This window comes from Anabrus simplex, chromosome 1 (assembly GCF_040414725.1).
Source record: "Anabrus simplex isolate iqAnaSimp1 chromosome 1, ASM4041472v1, whole genome shotgun sequence".
In the NCBI taxonomy this organism is placed as follows: Eukaryota; Metazoa; Arthropoda; class Insecta; order Orthoptera; family Tettigoniidae; genus Anabrus; species Anabrus simplex.
This window is the reverse complement of record NC_090265.1, coordinates 771,871,062-771,893,034: the sequence shown is the minus strand read 5'-3', so window position 1 is coordinate 771,893,034 and position 21,973 is coordinate 771,871,062. Positions and strand designations below refer to the sequence as shown.

The following is a 21,973-nucleotide window of genomic DNA, read 5'->3' as shown; positions in this document are numbered from 1 at the left end:
GTGTACAGTAGGTGTCTGCTTTTGAGACTGAACACAACTTGTTGGCCTGACATACCTTCAATCAATCAATCAATCAATCAATCAATCAATCAATCAATCAATCAATCAATCAATCAATCAATCAATCAATCAATCAGTCAATCAATCAATCAATCAAGTCACCCAGGTGGCAGATTCCCTATCTATTGTTTACCTTTCATACTTCATCCAGGAGGCCAAACCTGCCAAGACTAGGATGTGATGTATTCCCATCACTCTAAAATTATTTGGTAAAGAAATGCCAATAGACAAAGAATCAAGCCTTGCTGATAATATTTTGACAACTTTGTCAAATTTTGACCCATGGGGCACAACAGTATCATACTTTGAAAAGATTTACCTCCTAAATCATGTCTTTTAAGATGATTGAGAGTGGACCACAATTTAAATCCACTAATAGATTTTCATATTTTTATATTTTCTTGCTTATATTTATTTACAATATCACCAAATGGGAAGTTGCTTCTGGCATTTGGTGGGAAAAACAAGTTTCTTTATATGGTCCAAACTCTGACTGTGAACACAGACATCTTCATTCTTTGTAACTGATCCTGAAAGCACACAGCACTAAATGCCACATTGTCGCTAGTATCTGCTATTAAGTTATACATCAAGTACAAACACGATAGTAAGAGATGGCCTCTCATCTTTGTATTACATAATATAGAACTTTAACTTTTCCAGCCTTTCAAAAATAATGCAAGATTAAGAAAACTAGAAAATACCTTTTATATATATATAATCTGAAAGATTAAATGTTGTCTTTCTCTGATATTTTTAAAATTTAATTAATCTTGCATTAGTTTTGACAGACCAGGAAAGTACACAATAATTAAGTTGATTCTGAAAATTAAAAGGCTTCTGCTTTGTCTTACATTACAACTACAAGCCAAATTAATAACTGGGTAAAATCAATTATAAGTGGTACCTGTTTTATTACCAAAAGCAGAAGCCTGCCTGGTATCCATGATAGATAAGGTGTCAATGTCCAGTCCCTGTTGGTGTAAAAAAATGTCACCATCAGAATATTGGCTGGCAGGGTAGGAGAGGTGGTAGCGGTAGATTGTGTGTCAAAAGCCTGGATTAAATTCGAAATCTGTCCACCGTGTTCATATGAAGTGAGGGCATATGACGCTGTTGATGGTGATTCGTCCTTTACATGGGAACTTTAAGCCTTGAGCAGACTCCTTCATGTTATTCTATGTGCCGACGCCGGGTTGCAGCCTCCCCCTATCTCATTATTACCATCATCTCACATCCAGACGAGCAGGTGGCAAATATCCTCGAACACTTTCAGCACTAAAAGCAATAAATAAAAAATAACCAAAGAAGAGAATGGTGCACTGCTAAGCATAAAAAGCATCTATGTATTTAAAACACTAGGCTGAGTTTGAGAGAACGGCTGAACGGTTTAACTTCGTAAATTACTCAGATAAAAGTTTTTGGTTCAAAAGAACCAACCCATTGAATCAACTTTCACTTGTTTATTCTTATTTTCTGTTTATTTTCTGCCAGGCTGAGTGGCTCAGACGGTTGAGGAGCTGGCTTTCTGAGCCAAAGTTGGCAGGTTTAATCCTGGCTCAGTCCAGTGGTATTTGAAGGTGTACAAATACGTCAGCCCTGTGTTGGCAGATTTACTAGCACGTAAAAGAACTCCTGTGGGATAAAATTATGGCACCTCGGCATCTCCAAAAACAAAACCCGTAAAAGTAGGTAGTTAGTGGCACGTAAAACACATTATATTATGTTTATTTTCTTTTGTAATAATTCCATGGGGGGTTCTAACCCCCAGTACAGTAATCCCCACTTGGCTACACCCCTGGTACTAACATCTAGTCATCAGCTAGTCATTGTCTGGTCCAGTCGTCTCAGGCATCTACCACAAAGAAAGTACCAGTACCAATGTCTATTTTGTCCCTATCTAAAGCAGACAAATCAATAAGTGTCCAGCCTTATGAACCACATTTGAACCAATAAGGACTTGTCATGATGATTGTTGTTGTAAGGGTACTAACATCAAGGCCATCAGTATAAGGACTGGTGAACAGGCATGGGCGCCCGCAAGGGGGGCCAAGCGGGGGCACTTGCCCCCCTCTGGAATTCTAAAGATGTTGATGTTCAATTGTTTAATATCATACCAGATTATTTCATAAACTGAAATTACTGACAGTCATCTAGCATATGTTGTAACTGGAAGTTTCTGTAAACAATTTAATGTTGCTGATGTTATATTGGTTTTTATATTCAAGAAAATTGTTAATGTGCCCCCCCCTGGAAAAGATCCTGCGGGCGCCCATGTGAACAGGTGACTGAATTCATAGCAAATAGCGCAGTTGGAATAATACATGTATGTTTGTTTAGATCTTGGCCATCTTAGACAACCACACCTATGTTATATCTGTCAATCATCGTGGATATGGCTTTAGAGCTGATTCCACATCAATAGTTTACCTAGTTCTTTCTTAAATGATTTGAAAGAACTTTGAAATTTATCTAACACATTTTGTTTGATTAATTATTCCAATCCATAATTCCTGTTCCTATAAGAGAATATTCGACTCAATTTTCCTCAACTAAGGTTAGGGTGAAGGTAGAATCCCACCTTCCAATATTTATTTGTTTTTTACTGCTAGTCTACGTAAATATAAAACATATTCCAGCTTAAACTCTAGTTAACTTATTTTAAAAAGTACATGCTTCATTCCTAATGTGGAACATCTTCAGCTAAAACAAAAGGATGCAAAAATTGGCATAAATTAAATAAAATGATGATGATGATGATGACGATGATGATGATGATGATGATGATGATGATGATGATGATGATGATGATGATGATGATGATGATGATGATGATATGTTCCTTCATGTTGAGCTAAAAACACTCAACAAGTCAATAAGGACTTGTCATGATGATTGTTGTTGTAAGGGTACTAACATCAAGGCCATCAGTATAAGGACTGGTGAACAGGTGACTGAATTCATAGGAAATAGCACAGTTGGAATAATACATGTACCGTATGTTTGTTTGGATCTTGGCCTTGAACATATTCATCTCAGGTGTATACATCTAAATCTAACACACAACATCTGTATGTATGGGATCTTCTTTCTTCAAATAGGTGTACTTTAAATATCTTGAGGATAGACTTAAAAAGTTTTTAATGTAAAATTTAAAATACCATGATCAGGGGGAAACTCCTTAAGAATAACTAAAGTTGAGGTTAAGTTTTTGTTATAAAGTCTTAAGATGTTGAATCCAGTCTCCTGGCCTGCCCCACTATGTTTACTTCTGAGTGTGTATCGCTATGTTTACTTCTTCCCTTATGTCATCAGCTGACTGAATGACTTTATTGGATACCGGTAGTTATTTAGAAAAAAATCAAGAATCCATATACCTTCTGTAGTTTAGTGAACAGGATGATCTTTACACCCAAAAGTGATGTATTTTTATAGGTTCTCAATCCATTGTGATAGACAGAGAAGGGCCCAGTGAACTTGCATCCAGGAGACAGAGGGTTTGAACCCCACTGTTGACATTCCTGACATTAATCTTGTGAGGTTCTCCATCAGTTGTGATAGACAGAAAAGGGCCCAGTGAGCTTTTATCCAGGAGACAGTGGGTTCGAACCCCACTGTTGACATTCCTGAAGACGGTTTTCTGTGGTTTTCCATTTTCATCAGCAGGCTGTACCTTAATTAAGGCTATGACTGCTTCCTTCCCACTCCTAGGCCTTTCCTATCCCATCGTTACTGAAAGATGTATCTGTGTTGGTGCAACTTAAAGAAAATTGTAAAGAAGAAAAAAAAAAGAAAAAGTGTGCACTAGGTGAGCATTCATATAACACAAGGAGTACTCAAACTTAAAGGGACTGGTAACAGAAAAATGTTCTCACTCAATCATTTTGAGCTTCACTTCATTAGAATCTAAGAATGGGATGTTTTCCTGGTTACATCTACTGTACAAGTATGGATGTATTCATGATATAAAGACATTCTTGAAAATAATAAGCAGTACGGATCTTTGTTCTTTATTCACTGGTTCTATCTTGGTCAATGAAACCCATTCCCATAGTTACAGGGTGGTATCAATACTATACTGACAGACAATCAGGGATGCTCTTCGTGTTATGTTAAGAATGATGGTACACTCAGATTGGTGGAGAAGCTTTTTATTTCCGAGAAAATTAGGTTACTTTGTTACTTCCGGGTGCATGATCCAAATTGACTAACTTACCTTATTTGCTATGCCAGAGCATAACCTGCTGTCCTGCTTCAGGGAATAGAAGGGGAGGGAGGGGAAGGGGGTGTATGATGGAGACAGAGGTAATGCTCCATGTGTATGCACTAATTTCCTCATTCGACTCGCACAGAATCTTCTCTTATGGGCAATATCCACAGTTCGTTTATCAAACAGCCGTAACTGCACACACAGTATAAGAACAAACTGTAAGTAAGAAACACTTATCAGTCAAGGAATGCACCAGATCGCTTCTTCTCTTGTCTGTTGGTTGCAGTAACGTTCTTTATTATTTAACTTGCTTGAAGATGCAACGCTGCCACCGCAGGATTGTGTATTCCTTCACTCACAACATTGTAAACAGAATTAAATACTGAACGAAGGAAACAATATGCCCAATGGTTTGATTACAGTAGATGTTCAATATGCCCCCATCCTACATCGATGCACAGTTCACTACAGTGTAGTAGTCACCTTTGGACTCTATTCAGGATATGTGGTGTGTCGCATCATAAAAGACCTGAAAAGCACCAGTTCATCTTCTCTTTCTACAGTGTTCGCACAGTAGTCAATTTGTGCAGAATGAACTGTATGCTGCCTACTGGGGCTGGGAAGCGACTACACAAAACAAACGAGAAACTTGTGCATTTGCACCAAGCATTACCTCTACCTCACACTTCCCACTTCCCCTCTCTTCCCTCCCCTTCCCCCCTCTGACACATATCAACAGGCTCAATCTCTGGCATAGCAAATATGGCAAGTTCATAAATTTGCATCGCATGCCTGGAATTAACAAAGTAACCTTATTTTCTTGAAAAGAAACATTTTCTCTGTCAATCCAATTGAACCATCTTGGCATAACATGAAGAGAATCCCTGATTTTTGTTCAGTATAGATCTGATACATCCTGTATATCTTCCTTTATCTTTGTCCAGGTGTTAAGGAGATATAGAATAATGACAGGATAACCATCTCCTCTATATTGTACATGTTCTTCTGAAGTAACTTGGAAGGAAGGTCGAGCTGGAAAGTAGCGTCATCAGAAAAAAAGTGCTGTGAGTCACTGAATCTACCATTTATAATAACATCCTGATGCAGACTGTTCAGCAGCCATATGTATTGGTGGTGCTGTTGTTGTTATTATTATTATTATTATTATTATTATTATTATTATTATTATTATTATTATTATTATTATTATTATTATTATTTAACATTGTATTTTAATGGTGAATAAGTTACCTCATTTTGGAATGGCTGTCCTTGGTAACAGACTGGAACAACTCATGTCTTGCATTGTGTGTGATGGTGTTGATTGAGAATGCTTGTACTTCCTCATGTGGACACGTACACTAGAATGTTAAGAGCGTGTCCATGTTTGTATCAATGCATGTGTCTATGTTACGTTTGATTGTTCTGATGTGTTGTGTGTACCTCCAATGTGGAATTTAAAGCTTCTTGGACAAAAATACAACTTGCTCAAGAACCATGTATCATGCTATATACAGAGTTCAGCGGTAGAGTGTCACCCTCCCCCCCCCCTCCCAAAGATCACAGACAGAACCAAATTTTTGAAGAGCAGATAGAGGTCTATTTGACACACTGTGTTGTGCAATGTCAGCATATATAAACATCCCTGGTGACACATTTGGTGTTTACCTGACAGAGTAAATTAAAACCCATCCATAGGTGGCCCAACAGAGAGGTTTGGTTTCTTTGCCATCTGATAGTGTAAAATGGGACTCGAAGTTGACATGCAGGCAACTTTAAAGGCTTGGACCATATAATTTCAATATATACACATAAAATCTTGGCTGAAAATTCAGGAAGTCAGACTTCAAGATGATATTTAGAACAGAGAAAGATCACTTAACAATATGAACATTCAACATACGGTATCTTTACTATCTCAAATCCAATGAATACACTGACCAGTTGACCATCAAAGTGCCAAGCATAACACAGAACAGCAGACTTTTGGACATCAACAGAAGCATGGAAATTCTCTATATCAAGCTAAAGGTTTTATACTGAACAATATGAGACACATATGTACAGTACCCATGCAGTTGTAAGCAAGCACAACAACAAGGTAATTTATTCACCATTAGAATACAGTAGTGAGATATTTTGATGTAGAAGTTAAAAGGATTTTCAAAACTTTATCAGATACAGGAAATATAACCATACGGTACCTTAAAGAAACATTGAATGTTACAATATAATGAAATGCGTTGTTAGCAGAAATTTTAAGATAAAAAACAAAAGCTCCAGGTTTGATTGGTCGAGGAATACACTGAGTTCACCATTAGAAAATCATTGATATTTTTCTGTTTTAATAGCTGCATCTGAGCAACCTGAAGGTAAGGAATGGACACAGACAGTCCAGAAAGAGTCAAGCCAATTTTGCTAAATGGATATTTTCTAAACTGGGTATAACAAACATGAAAGAGAGAGATATGAACTATATATGAACATTGAACATGTTAGAGTCATGCAACGAGAAGAATTTACTTTGAGCAAGAGTGGAAATGGTCGTAAATGGTTATATAAGATAGAGTACCAGAGGTTTTGATGTTCAGACCATGCCAAGGAGAAGTAGCAGTACATTTGACCAAAGAAATAACTTGACTTTGAGAAGAAAGTAGAATGAGAAACCTGCCTTGTCAGTGAGATATGTGTGATCACTAGATTTAGAATTGAACTTCTGTAAATATTATTGTAAACTCAGGAGGGAACATATGACTGTTATATATCTCCCTCCAGTCAGATTTGATCCAGTCTGCTGGAACATGGGGCTCAGCTGAATTGTGCTGTTGGTTATAAACAAACAACATCTTAGAACAAGCTGTAATAGAAGCTGAACATTCAACAAATAGCAAAACATTACAATGTTCCCTCTTTTGTAAAAAAACTAGACTGTCTTCTGTTCATTGTAAAACTTCAGCATGTTTATGATTCATGATTTACTCGCTGCAGAAATTCGGACTGAGAAGAAAAACAAAGCTCTGTCAAATAGCCATTCCAGAACATAAGAATGTTATACATTTTCTTTGGAAATTTTTTGAAAGGAAATTGGAACTATCCTTGGGGATCTGCTGAAAGCACATTCCTTATATGGCAGTCATTTGATCCTCTATATACAGGGTGTACCTGTGATGAAGTTACACTCTTTCAGGAATGATGGAGGATGGCAAATTAATTAATTTGAGATAAGGAACCATATTCTGGAAACGACTGAGTCAAAAGTTAAACAAAATTCTACTCATTTAAGTCCATTACCTGCACATGTTTCACAAGCTGCTCCATTTATAACAAATGTTTGACATGGCATTCCTCTGTGTCACTGCAGGCACGGCATCCTCACACAAAGTTCTGTCAAACCCGTTTGAACATCCCCAGTGTCGTTTGAACGGTGTCCCAGGCAGTGAGAATTCTTGCCAAAAGATCCTCTGCAGTCTCAACAGGTGTCTCATACACAAGGCTTATACGGCCCCATAGAAAGAAATCAAATGGAGTGAGATCAGGTGAACAAGCAGGCCACGAAACAGCTTGGATTATTAATAACTTTTGACTCAAACGTTTCTGGACTACGGTTTCTTATCCCAAATTGATCCATTTTCCATCCTCCATCATCCCTGAAAGTTTGTAACATCATCAAGTATACACCCTGTATAAAAAGTAAACCATAGTTTAAACCATGCTTTACAGTGCTGACTAGTTTGGATACATTTTATAATCTACACAAATAGTTACGGTACATTATTGGTAAACCTGTGTTTGACCACATTCTCATATAGAAACAAACTTAAATTGGAATCTAATTGTAGTTTCAGATAAAAATCTATACAGTGCTACACTACAGTGCATTTTTCACTAGGAACCAGCTGAAGACACATATCACCGAAGTGAACATTCTCTTCTTGTAACTGAAAGTTAAATCGTCTTATATTCCAAAGCCTGGAATGTTAATGCTTATCCAGTTTTGCTTCTTGAAGTACTGCATGAGAATGATAACTGAACATGTTGTCCATCAAGTTATATCTCACACAACATGCATTTTACACTTCACAAATCTAATTTTTTGCTGAATTAACACTTCCACAACATATTTAAAAAGAAGAATTGCACAAGTCTTCATGACCCCAAGGATTGTTCCATTGATTCAATGAGTATCAACTGAATTACTACATGTCACTATTAGGCAACCTTCTGGACGAGTCTGATGTCCTCGATTGGATGATTGACCAAAAGAACGATGTGAGTATCGAAGAAATAGACCGTGAGAAGCTCTTCAAGTACATCGAAACTAAGGAATTCCTTGCCGTAGTATTCTGTAAGTGTTCTCATTATATTTTTCAACTCATACTGTTTATATGTGAAATGTTGCACCTCCTTGCGATTGCTGTACAGCCCATAACCCCAGCATTTGCTTGCCTACATTCCTCCTGTCCCCATGGCAAGTACTTTGATTGATCAGCAAATTGTTAACAAACAGTTAGAAATATTAACTAGCTGATCCCCTGAATGACCAGAAATGTATTTGTTTACCATTTTGACAATTAATTTTATATATGATGTCTAATGAATCCTTATTTAGTTACAGAAGAATCTTTTGATGTCATTTAAGACAGTGTTATTTCTCCTACAATGATATTTGTGAGAACTTGGAAATGGGAGAGGCTACATATTGAACAAAGAATATTGAAGTATAGGATTTTCTACTAGAAGTCAGTATTTCAAAGCCTTTCTATAGCTTAGTAATAGTCAGAGTGGATTGTGATAAGTAGGTAGGAATTCACACAGCAAGGAATGACCAATGGACGAAATGGGATGTTCACAATGTCAGCAGTGTACTGGTGATCCTCTAACTAATGTAATGTAGTGACTATGTTTTACCCACGTTTAGACTGCAGTCTACTTTATTTATCATTATTTCAATGATTCCTTCATTCCAAGTTTGTCTTGTAAGACAAATGTACATGGAGGTATATTCACAAGAATGGAGAATGGAACAGTCTAGAATTTATAGGACATTCCACAAGATGATGATCGATCCTTTGAGAGCTTCAATGGAAATGTTCTTTATGCCTGTGCTTGAGATCCTGAAATCATGACGGGTGATATTACACCAATTGCAATGTGTTTCTCCACTCAGAACTGGAGAGTCCTTTGTGGCACCAAATCTATTTTCTTTTTCACAAACATATATTCCTTATACAAGATCACTCCTTCCTCTTTGTATCATAATTCTTCTTGTTTAAAAGGACCTTGGATGATGGTATTGTAAGTTGTCATAAACATGCCTTGCTTTTGTCATTAGTTCTCCAAGTGTTTAAGACATAGAGGTTTCATGGTGCTTCTGTTGCAAAGAGGTGCAACATTTCATAGCCTAAGTTTAAGTATTAATAAATGTTTTACTTAAGATAAATTAAATAAATATCATGCTTGTTAATGCTATAAAACAACAAGTTACAGAATTATATATGATATTTCTAATGTCTTAAAACTGTCCTTGATAGAATATCTGTGTGAAATATTTACAGATTCTGATGAAAATCCTGAATCTCCAAGAGTGCTTCGACATATTGAACTGATCGATGATGAAGCTGCAGAATATGGAATCAAGATTGTTAAATGTCAGGATCGATTTATGGCAAAGAAGTATGGTTACCGCAATCCACCAGGCATCACTTACTTCCGCAAGGGGAAGTACATCAACTATGATGGTTATTGTCAAATTTTTTGTCTTTTATATATTTTATGGACTGTTAGATGGAAATATTGGTTTACAACAATCAAATGAAATATCTACCGTACTTGTCACCTGTTCACAACAAACATGGCTTGTACAACATAACGTTCCCTGAAAGGCTTTGGCTATGCAGCATTTCTGGACAATCCTCAGAACACACTTCACATTCTAATAATATCCACATTATACTCCCACATTTTGCAGGAGGAGGTTCACCAAACTTGATTTGTTTATGACCATTTGATTTTGTTTGAAATAATAGATACATCTCCTTGTTGATTATGAACATAAGCAAAGCTGATTGGATTAGAAGTAATTGTCTCAAAAGACCTTGCTTTAGAGCCAGCAACTGCTAAGATCACATCATGTCTTGGTTGTAGAAGTGCATGGTCTTAAAAACTGAAGAATTATTAACAAAGTTGCAGGTCATAGTAACTCGATTATCAACTTGCTCTCTATTCATGTGCCTAAAGTGAAGATCATTTCTATATTGAAACTTGTGTGATATACATACCCCCTTTCTATTTACGTATATACTGTCAATGCTCAGCATATGATGCCAAAAAAAATTGCAAATGAGATATACATCTTCATTAGTTATTCTCAGTTAGATATCACAAGAAATGGCTGTCTATTTTGTTCTAGTGCCATCGTGACAACCTGCTCTCATTATAACATCTCACTATCATGTTAGATGCTGAAAAGTAAAAGAAATGGTTCTGTATATGATAGTTCAGTTTCTCATAAGCACTGGTACTTTCCATCTTTTTTCCTTCCATATTAACTATCTAGGTACAAGGTGGTACAAGATAGTTTGAGAATATATCTTACTAGCTGATGTACCCATGCTTCGCTACGGAATTCTACATTTTATACAGAATTCTGCATAGCTCTTAACGTTACCAAATCTCTTTTCTCATATGAAGACTGGATTAGGGAATTTTCATTGACTACCATCAGTCACAATCAGGTTGGGGAGTTTTCATTATAATGTATAATGGCAGACACTCACTTTCCACCTGCCTTTTTACATCCTCAGAAAGACAGTCTTAGTGGTTTTCCCAACTAATGAACATAGGTTATTATAATGGCGTCAGTAGAAATCGCGTGATTAAAAGCAATGCTTTCATATGAAATACTCAATCAAATGAAAAACCACACATTTTCTCACTTTTAACGAACAGTAGCCTATTACTCTGATGATCTAACAGTCCAAAGTTCCAGAGCTGGAATGACCAACCCGCAGACAGCCGTGATCCATGAACACTGTTCGTATTTTTCGGCAGGGAGGGGAGTCAAATAGTGGAGAGTCCCAGGGCAAAAACTATGCCCTTTCACTAACCTGTTTCGTAGGAGTATCCGATGAGTTGGAAAATCTCTATTCACTACACTGACGGCAGAAAAATCTATCTGACTTGGAGGCAAATTATTCCTCCAAGCCAGAGCAGAAACCCCCTCTGCACTGCGAATATAGAATTTAATAAAAGTGGAGAGGAAGAAGCTTTTCTTAAGAAACGGCTCTTTTCAGGGTCGAATTTTGAGTTATAAGTGAATTGTGGTGCTATAATTTGCAATAGGCCTAAATTGTAATTCTAGACTAGATCATAATACTACTAACTGAGCCTCTGGAAAGTTTTCTAGCTCCCCAGCCATTTCCCACCAATATTCAGTCAGGCTGTTATACTCGGTACACAGCAGTAATCCCATCTATCGGAGTTCAGTGGCAGCATAAGAGGCAAAGAACATCACAACAAACAATGCTCAATATGTTATTGTTGCTCAATGTTATGTGCTTTCGATATTATATGCCTTCACGTTTAATTTTCTTCCGAGTCTGAAATACCACTCTCATTATAGTCGGTACGATAAAACTGAATAAAACATAAATGATCGGAAAGTTTATTTTCTATAAATTTTGTTATGTAGTAGTTTTCAATAGGACCAATAATCTAGGTAGGCCTATTAAAAACTTACATTTTAGATCCCTTCCCCCAAACTACCATTTCTTACAGGGTGAATAAAATTGTTCATATCTTGGACTATAGTTTCTTATTCCCCGACTCTATATACCAGTTTTCATCAAATTCTGTTTACCCATTTTCTCAAGGCTTGGCATTGATATGAACTTAGCAACAAAAATACAAATTCATGAATATCTGTGTTATCATTGCCGGTACAGTAAAAATGTATAAGACACAAATGATCGGAAATTTAATTCTATATAACTTTAGTTATGTAGTATTTATCGATAGGGCCACTAATAATATAAATATTTGAGAATTAAATGTTAGGTCTTCCCCTACACTACCATTTCACTCAGTGTGAATAAAATAATTTATAGCTTTGATTGTAGTGGCTCATCTCTCAACTTTACATACCGATTTTCATTAAATTCTCTTCAGCCGTTTTCTCGTGATGCGTGTACATACATACAGACAGACAGACAGACAGACAGAAATTACGGAAAAGTAAAAATGCATTTCCTTGTTACTGTAGACATGATCGATACAGAAATACCATTCTTTCCAAATTCTGAGCAATGTACAGACAAAACTCTTATTTTATATATATATATATATATATATATATATACAGTATATACATATATAAATTAATGTCTCCTCACTCTCTAAGTAAGCACTAAGCACCTTCAGTTCAGAATATAAAAACAGTGAAAATGTCATAAAATAATAAACAGATTGTGTGTTAGTTACCCTTCATCTGTTTAAACAATTTCCTGACAAAAATACTTTTAATTGTGACTGTAATATAACTTAAGTGTTGTGATAGTGACAGAAAATCTGATTTTGTATTTTCCCACTGTCTCATGTTATATTCATGAAGGTTAGCACTTTGCTTAAAAAAGTCAGGTCTCTTTTCCCTTTAATCCTGATGATATTTAAGAGTTAGAGAGGAGGGGTGAGACAAGAAGGGAAGGAGCAGTATGAAGGGGAAATGTGGACTAGAGGACAGGAAGTGGGAGGTGGAACAGGATCATGAGAGGGAGTACATTCTGCAGCCATCAGGGAAGTTAGGGGAGGTGGTTGAGGTTGAGGCTCTGGTCATGGGTGACACTGTTCTTAGACATGAGAGAAAGTCTGTGGAGAAAAGGGAACCAGAGTAGAGTGTTATCCAGAAATTAGGTTAAGGCAGATGTTGAGGAAAGTACAAGAGAAGGAGGAGGGGAAGGGAGAGGGTAAGTAGAAAGTGAAAATTTTCCACATTGGCACCAACAACGTAAAGCAAGCAGGAATAGATACTAACATAGTTGGAAATGAATGGGATCTGGTTATAAAAGCACAGGAGGAGTTTAAGGGAGCAGATATTGATCAGTCATTTAAGACTGATGTCCCAGTGCCAGATGCTCTATCAGTTGTTTAATTAGTGCTTTCTTAAATGATTTCAAAAAACTTGGACATTTTTCAAACATTTCCATTCCCTAATTCCTCTTTCTATAAATGAATGTATTGTATTTCCAACCCTTACCTCGTCTGACTTGTTGGTTGAATGGTCAGCATACTGGCCTTCGGTTCAGAGGGTCTCGGGTTCGATTCCCAGCCGGGTCGGGGATTTTAACTTTCATTGGTTAATTCCAGTGGCTCGGGGGCTGGGTGTTTGTCCTGTCCCCAACATCCCTGCAACTCACACACCACACGTAACACTATCCTCCACCACAATAACATGCAGTTTCCTACACATGGAAGATGCCACCCACCCTCATCGGAGGGTCTGCCTTACAAGGGCTGCACCCGGCTAGAAATAGCCACACAAAATTTAATTTAATTTAACCCTTACCTCACTTCTCTGGGGTTGGGTATGAAGTGAGGTAAATCTTCATAGCAAGATTTTACAAGCGGATGCCCTTCCTGATGTCAGCCTCAACAGAAGTGTTAATGAGATGAAATGAATCTTGTGATATATGAAGTAGGAAGGGAGATGGCATGCATCCTGTTCCAGTTGAATAGCAAGTGGTCTGCTCAAGGCTTAACGTCTCCATCTGATGGATAAATCATCATCAACAGCATCATATGCCCTCATTCTATATGAGCACTGCAGAGAGGTTTCAGACTGAACCCAGGCTTTTAGCATTGTATGCCGATTATAGTAACTTGAATTATTATTTTGGTTGTGATATTTTGCCTTAATGGCTGATTTTGTTAAGTTTTTGAATTTGTACTTTAATAGTTACAGCTAGATAGTCTGTTTATCGGGTTAATTTTTATAATCAGTTATTCAGTTATTCTATCTCCTACCCTACTGGCCAACATTCTGAAGGTTTTTTTTTTTTTTTTTTTTTTTTTAAACCACCGGGCAGGTTTTTTCCTATACATGAACATTTGCCCCTATTTGTCCTCTTGAATTCCAACTTTATCTTTAAAAGGTCCACTCAAGCTTATTTATCTATTAATGACACGATTTCTCCACTGACAGCTCAGAACGTCCCACATAGTTGAGCAGCTCATCTCCTTACTCCCAAGTCTTCCCAGTTCGAAGTTTCCAACATTTTTGTAACCCTACTCGTTTGTCAAAAATCACTAAGAACAAACTGTGCTGCTTACCTGTGAATAATTTCTAGTTCTCGTATCAAGTAATCCTGGTATAGGAAAAATGGAATGGGCCCAACACTTAAAAAATGAAGATATCAGCCAAAGAAAGACAAGGGCCATGAAGGGAATGAAAATGAAAGACTCCCTAGGCATCAATACCTAATACCATTAGGGTCAGAAAAGAACAAGAGTTGACCAAGAGAAGTTGGATAAGATAAATGAAAGAGAGGAGCCTGGAAGAAGTAAGTGGAAGCAATGCACCAAGACTTAGCTAAGAGCCCTGTGGTCACCAACCCACACTCCCAAGTTAAGAGCCCATGGTGCCTCATTTAGTCACCTCTTATGACTGGAACTATACTCTCATAACCATATGGAAAGATCTGTAACCGTTATTTACAGCCGGTGATATTTTGCCTTAATGGCTGATTTTGTTAAGTTTTTGAATTTGTGCTTTAATAGTTACAGCTAGATAGTCTGTTTATCAGGAATCTTTCCATGTATAAACACCTAGGTACTTACGGCAAAACCCATGAGGTACTTTAACCCTATCAACATGGTAAGTTGAGCCTCAAGAACTTTTTGACTTGATGAAACTTACAACCTGACTTTTCATCTGCTGTCCATTTCACAGGATTGTTGCAGAGATTATTATCAGTAGGATACTGAGTAGCAGGGATGCTTACTGGAGAGTGATTCGGGTTTTAACTGAGAATATGAGTATGTGGGAAATTGGGAATGAGATGTTTAGATCCTAACAGATGGGAAGGAAATAGGGATCTACATTCAGATGACCTTCACATGAACTGCAGTGGTATGTAGGGATTTCGTTTATAGGAGGTATAGGGAGGTACATTCAGAGAAATGGGGTGGACTAGGAAGTGGTGATGAGAGTATAGGGAGCTGGAAGTCGAGTTAAGGATGACATGGTTATTAGTGTTGAAATGTAATATACAAGAATATATGACATGCACTTGTTGAAGGAATACTATAGTTCAAAATGTGACTGATGTTAAATAGGAATCCAAATGTGTTCCACTGTACTTCCCAAAAAGAAAGTCAAAACACTTGATGTAACAAAGGTGTGTGGTGAATACATCAATGAATGAATGAATGAATGAATGAATGAATGAATGAATGAATGAATGAATGAATGAATGAATGAATCAATCAATCAATCAATCAATGTCAAATACTCAGATTTCTAGAGTATACCTGAGTGAAAATCAATAAACATCATAATTTAGAAATTATCAAGAAAATTATCTGCACTGCCACAGAGTTTGCATTTGCCAAGACACTAATGTTGTGGTATTCTGAATTAATTTACACCCCTGTCAACAATTTGAAGACTTTAACAGCCAATGTTTTACAACACCTTCCCCCTGTCTTTCTCCTCTTGATATCACCATGGTCTCACTTTTCTTTGTGCTGAGGGAAAGAGAGTGAGAGGGATAACTAGAACAAGGTGGATAAAGAGGAGTACAAGAAGAAGAAGAAACGTGGACAGGGACAGAATGGTGGAAGGAGAGAGAAAGGTGGAGAAGTGCCCGGCAAATATTATTTTATATAGCTAAATATGTTTTCTTTATTTACATAATTTTGCCACTTTTATAATTAAATACCACTTTGGGAGTGGCGACCCCATTGTACTAATAGCCTATATATGATTCATTCATTACATTCTTGACCCAGTCAATGACTGGAAAACAGGTTGTAGGTTTTTGTTTTTGTATAATTAAATACATCATCATTCAGCTCCTGTCAGGTTGGGATTTTCATGACACCTTTTCTTCTTCCTCTATCCGACTGTGACTGTTTCTCCTTAACTGTCTTCCACTCCAGCTTTTTCTAATTATACTATTCTTGATTTTTTCAGCTATCTTAGTCTGAGTTTCCCTCTTCCCCTCCATCCTTCTTCCATCCACTTCAGCATCCTTCCCTCTTCCATCCTCTTAACATGTCTAAAGCATCCAAGTTTGTCTCTCTCCATTCTATTGTAAAGCTTTACCACTCCGATTTTCTTCATGACGTCCTCATTTCTACTTTGTCCTGTCTCGTCTTTCCCATCACCATTCTTAAGAATGTCACTTCACTGGCCTTGATTTTAATCTCCTGAATTTTTATCAGTGTTCAGTTCTCAGCTGCATATATCATACTTCCTTCCTCCACACCAGATTCCTTACACTCTGGCACAATGCATTTCCCTGTTGAATCCTTTTACTCATCTCCAAGTTCAGCATGTTTGCTTCCCAAGTACTTGAAGCTCTCCACATTTTCAAGGTTTTGTCCCTTAAAATTTATAATTCCTTGCCCTTCCCTTTCTCCTCCAGTCAATATCATTGTCTTACTATTTTGCATGCTAATTATTTCACTCAACATGTCAAAATGCCCTTGTACTTCCTCTTTCTTTGATTACTACACCAAAATATCATCTGTGAACAGCATTAACTTTAGCTCTCTGTTCTCATATTTTAGCTTTGTTTCCTTCATCCATAACAGTTATGTAAAACAGTGGTTACAGCACACTTCCTTGTCATAGTCCAGTTTCATTCCAAATCACTCAGTCCTCCCCTCATATGTCTGGACACTGCTGCAGCAATTTTTGTACATTGCTTGTACACACTCTACCATTTGTTTTTCAAATCCTTTCAGTTGCATTACTTTCCATATCTTTGCTCTGGGTACACTATCATAAACTTTTTCTAAATCAAGGAATGTCATCACTATATCTCTTCACTACTCCAAATTATTAACTGTCTCATATTGTAGATGGGGTCTAGTGTTGACTGTCAATTTTGAAAGCCAATTTTCTCTTCTTGTCGTCCTTCCAGCACAGTATGAATTATAATAGAAAAGATGACAGATGCTACTGGCCATTATGTAACCAACATTGAAATGTGATCCATCACAATCATACACTAGCTGTGGTGTTTCTGTGGCCTGATGGCATCCAACATGATAGAGTACCTTTTATGGTTAAAGGGTTGAGAGTTCCCTACACCAAGATCATTTGTGTAACTTGTTTAGTGCGTGGTATGCACCGTGTTGCTAAATAGGAGTATTTTTCCAAATGTCATCATCATCATGATCATCTGCAGCAGTTTTCAACCACAGGCTGGGTCTGCTTGGAACATAAGCCTCTCCACTGTTTTCTGTCCATCCACCACTTCTCTTCTCTCACTGTTGTCCAGTTCTTTCCTTTTGCCTTGATGCTCTTCTTTACACCTTTCAGCCATCTTTCTCTCAGTCTTCCTCTAGGTTTCCTTCCCTTCAACTCCATTTCTAACATCTTTCTTGGTATCCTCTCTTTTCCCATTCTCTTAACTTCAGCCTTGATTTTTCTATCTTTTCCTGTAGGGGTACCTCATTTACCATTTCCCGAACTCTCTCATTTCTTACTCTATCCATTCTTGTTAACCTCTCAGCGTGGGACGACTTCCACTACCTGGCTACCATGTGCTGCGGGAGGAGTATAGCTCCAAGCGTACTACGAGTGCAGGCTTTTATTTAATCGGGCATAAATGACAAGCAGTTCAATTAATTTTACCAAAATGTTAACTTTCTTATTAGTGCATAAACACACAAACAGCATAATTTACTGGAATTACCTAAGGTAAGTGAAGTGGAGGAATCTTCTGATGCTTTCAAATCGAACAAGAGATATGTCTGAACCAAGTAGCTAGAACCTGCTTGTTTCATCGTTTTTTTTCTTTTTTGGTAATAAGACCTCAGTTCATGTTTCTGTACTATGCTCAGTAACATACACAATGCATAAACTATATACATTTCCTCCACAGTAACAGGAACACATTCATTTACCCTCGATCAGAACGGAAATAGCATACCGTGCGCCCGCATATGATGTAGAGCATAAAACAGAAGCTGGTATATGCGTGCAATGTACGTCACTCCGCGACAGAAAGCGTTGGGGAATCTGCGTGCAGTGTACCGCACTCCACCTTGAGTGGTTAAACCTACTCAACACCTTTGAAACTTCATTTCCACTACTTGTATTCTACTTGTATCCCTCTCCTTCATCACCCCCGTTTCTGATCCATATGTCAAAATTGGCACTCCTTTACATCTCTGTGGTACATCCCTGTTCTGTATCAATCCTCCCACACCCTTAAAGAATCCATTTGCACACCTTCCTCTTTCATTGATTTCCATCCTATATCCTCCATTGTCTTCAGTTTCACTTCCCAGGTATTTCTTTTCAACTGCTCCCTTCCTAATGTCAATCCATTATATGCTCAGTTCTTGTTTCGTGTCATCACGAGCATTTCACTCTTTTGTGCTGAGAACTTCATTCCATATTTTCCAAATCTGAATGGAGGAAATAGCATCCATGAAGAAAGTGTGTCATATGAGTTTATTAAAAAGGCCACCATCTTCAAAACCGGTATGCACCAGGTGTGTTACTTTGCTGGACTTGGTATTATGTGGGCAATTTTGATCTTATAAAATTAGTCCTTGGAAATCTAAACAAATATCATGCTGTATGTACTAGTGAGCGGTGAGTGGTGCGAAGTAAGTTCACAGAGAGTTGGCATACATTGCAGTATATCTTCTTAAGTCCCACAATTGCAAAGTAAACACGATGAGGACAATCTCCACATCTCCTCACTTCTTCTCAACTTGTTCTTTTTGTCTCTTTGTTATCCTACAGATGAAGATGTGAGTGTTGAAGCCTGGCCTCATGATGAAACACAGCAGTATATGAAGATGTTCTCGTCTCCCACATTGGCCTGTCACTGTCTTAACTTGCTCTTCTTTTGGGGATGGTAGAATAACATGCACAGTATACCCTGCCTGTCCTAAGAGGTGACTAAAAGGGACCCCGCGGGCTCTGAACTTGGGAGCGTGCGTTGGCAACCATGGGGCTGAGTCGTGGCATTGCTTCTGCTTACTTGTGTCATGCTCCTCACTTCCATCTATCCTATCTGACCTTCCTTGGTCAGCGCTTGTTCTTTTTCTGACTCCAACACTATTAGAGAATTCGAGGGCTACAGAATTTTTCATTTTCACACCGTTCATGACCATTGTCTTTATTTTGCTGATATCTTTATTTTTTGAAGTATCGGATCCCTTCCACTTTTTTTCTCTTATTAGCGTTAATAGAGGATGGTTGCCTAGTTGTACTTCCTCTTAAACCAGTAATCATCACCACACCACTCTTGTTTATTCCTTTCCATTATTTAAATAACATTTCAGTGTGGTACATTTGCCGCATACGATAAATCTTAGCCTTCTCTATATGTGACCCGTTATGGAGAAAGGGACCTAAAGTTAATTTTTTTATTTTTGAGATTTTTGTGGTCCTAAAATTGGTGTAAGATACTGAGCATTTTTAAAAAAAGTGCATGCTTCTAGGTGCAATGCTTTAGAAGATATGAATTACAGTACCGGTATTGATTTTTGCTATTAAGAAAAACGTAGTTTGTTAAGAAGACACATCATCCCCACTCTGGCAAACTAAGGAATGTGCAAACTGTCAAAATATTAGGAGAGCTGAAAGAAGTTGTGACAACTCATGTCAAATCAATTTTTATATTTAATGGTTAGTTTAATGTGTTAGCCATACAAAACAAGCTGCAGATGTGAGAATTTGTCAGAGGGTAGACATTATATAAATAATAAAATCTAGACCAAAACTTTAGAAGTACAGGTTCCCTAGTTCGTCATTTTTGCTAGTTTGCCATAGTCAAAGAAGTCAAAACATACAAATGCAATTTTTTCATGCCAGACACTTTTGTTCAGCTCTGCTGTAAAATTTCCTTTGCTGACTTTGGGTCCCTTTCCACTCAAAGGGTCATGTATGTTCCAAAGGAGAGTACATAATACCAAAGAGTAGCTTACATTCTTAGAAATCCCAACAATTATCATATGAATACAGAACTTTACTTCCTTTAATATGTTTCTTTCGTAGAAATGATATTATAGTTATGCTAATAGATGAAATTATTTATGCAACTCATGCAGTATGAACTTTATTGCTTTCATGCAGAAAAGGTCACTGTCACACAGATTGCTTAAATAACTATTGTAGTGCTGATTGGAATGAGCTGCTTTATCCCCTTCTTGTTAGAGCATCAAACACACTGTTACATAATTCTTTATATAACATGAATCCTTCATTTATGTCATTCATCTTGTCTTGTCCTGCAGGTGACATTGATGATGATGAAGAAATTTTGGATTGGTTAACCAGCCCAGAGAATATGGAACTTACTGACCACATAGAACGTGTCAATAGGAAGATGTTCCAGAAGATAAGACAGACATCTGATTATGTTGCCGTCTTCTTTTGTGAGTATTATAACATTTAGGCACCTGCCACCTCATATGTCAATGAACATTGTATTCCGCTCCGGCGTAGCGAGTATGATGGCGTGACCGTCTGGACACGAGCAGTGGCTGGTTCACCAAGCCCGCTGTACAGGATACTTGTCTCACTCCGCTCTACCATCCGCAGTTGCCTCATGACGTGAGAAGAAGACGGATAGAGTTTTAAAGTACCATTTTATTTTTAATGCATATTCGGTCAAATGCTTATGACTGTATTTTTAGCACTTTTCATTGAGGTAAATCTTCCCATCCTCCTTTTAGATCCATGGTTTTGGTCACGGCACTGGCAGAGTCAAAAGCTTGCTTTGTTTCTTATTGTAAATTTTACCTTTAATTCCCTTTATTTCAATTTTTTAAATAACATATTATACTTTTACATAAATATTAACTTTAAATTACAATTTTTCACCTACATTAACTTGCATACATCATTTAACAATTTTGTTTAGAAGGGAGTTAGAAATATGTCTTTTTTATTGTAAATTTTATCTTCAAGTTACCTGTTTTTCAGTTTCATCAATTACATTATTATCTTAAATTTACATAAACATTAATTTCAGATTACAAATTGTTTACCTATATTAATTTGCATGTCAAAGTTAATCATTGTTTTTAGAAGTTCTTCTGCATGTGATAAGTTTTGAAGTAGGGTAAGAGCACGTAAGGTTACATTGCATTCCTTACAACACATTTCCATCTGCTTCCTTTTTATCTGTGTTTTGCAGACAATGCAAGTTTTGTACATACTCCACTTGTCAGGAAGATAAGGTCCTGCTGTCTTTTTCAGGGGAAGAAACTTAATTGGATTCAGGTTCTCCTTTTTCCAATTTAGTTTTCTGCTTGGTGTTTCAGGCACCTGAGCTTCATCCTCACTATCTTCATCTTCAATCAAATCATCAAAGTAGGCCGACCTTTTAGACAACAAAGCGGTAACTAGAGTAGGAAACATCCCTGAAGTAGAAGGTGTTACTGAAGTCATTCTGTCACCAGAATCAGTTCCACCGCAGTGTATCTTTCTTCTGTCATCAGGCCTTTCACAAGTTA

General features: G+C 37.3%; 1 protein-coding gene across 4 annotated transcripts in view; it reads left to right on the top strand.

The window, feature by feature from the left end:
• Positions 1–21,973, top strand: part of hlk (hulk) — a 369,077-nt gene that overhangs the window by 271,529 nt on the left and 75,575 nt on the right. For all 4 annotated transcript variants that reach the window (XM_067136216.2, XM_068225214.1, XM_067136215.2 and 1 more), the window contains 3 exons: positions 8,484–8,615; positions 9,826–10,008; positions 20,750–20,890. In XM_067136216.2, coding sequence (XP_066992317.1) covers positions 8,484–8,615; positions 9,826–10,008; positions 20,750–20,890 — 456 coding nt within the window. The remainder of the gene's footprint in view (positions 1–8,483; positions 8,616–9,825; positions 10,009–20,749; positions 20,891–21,973) is intronic.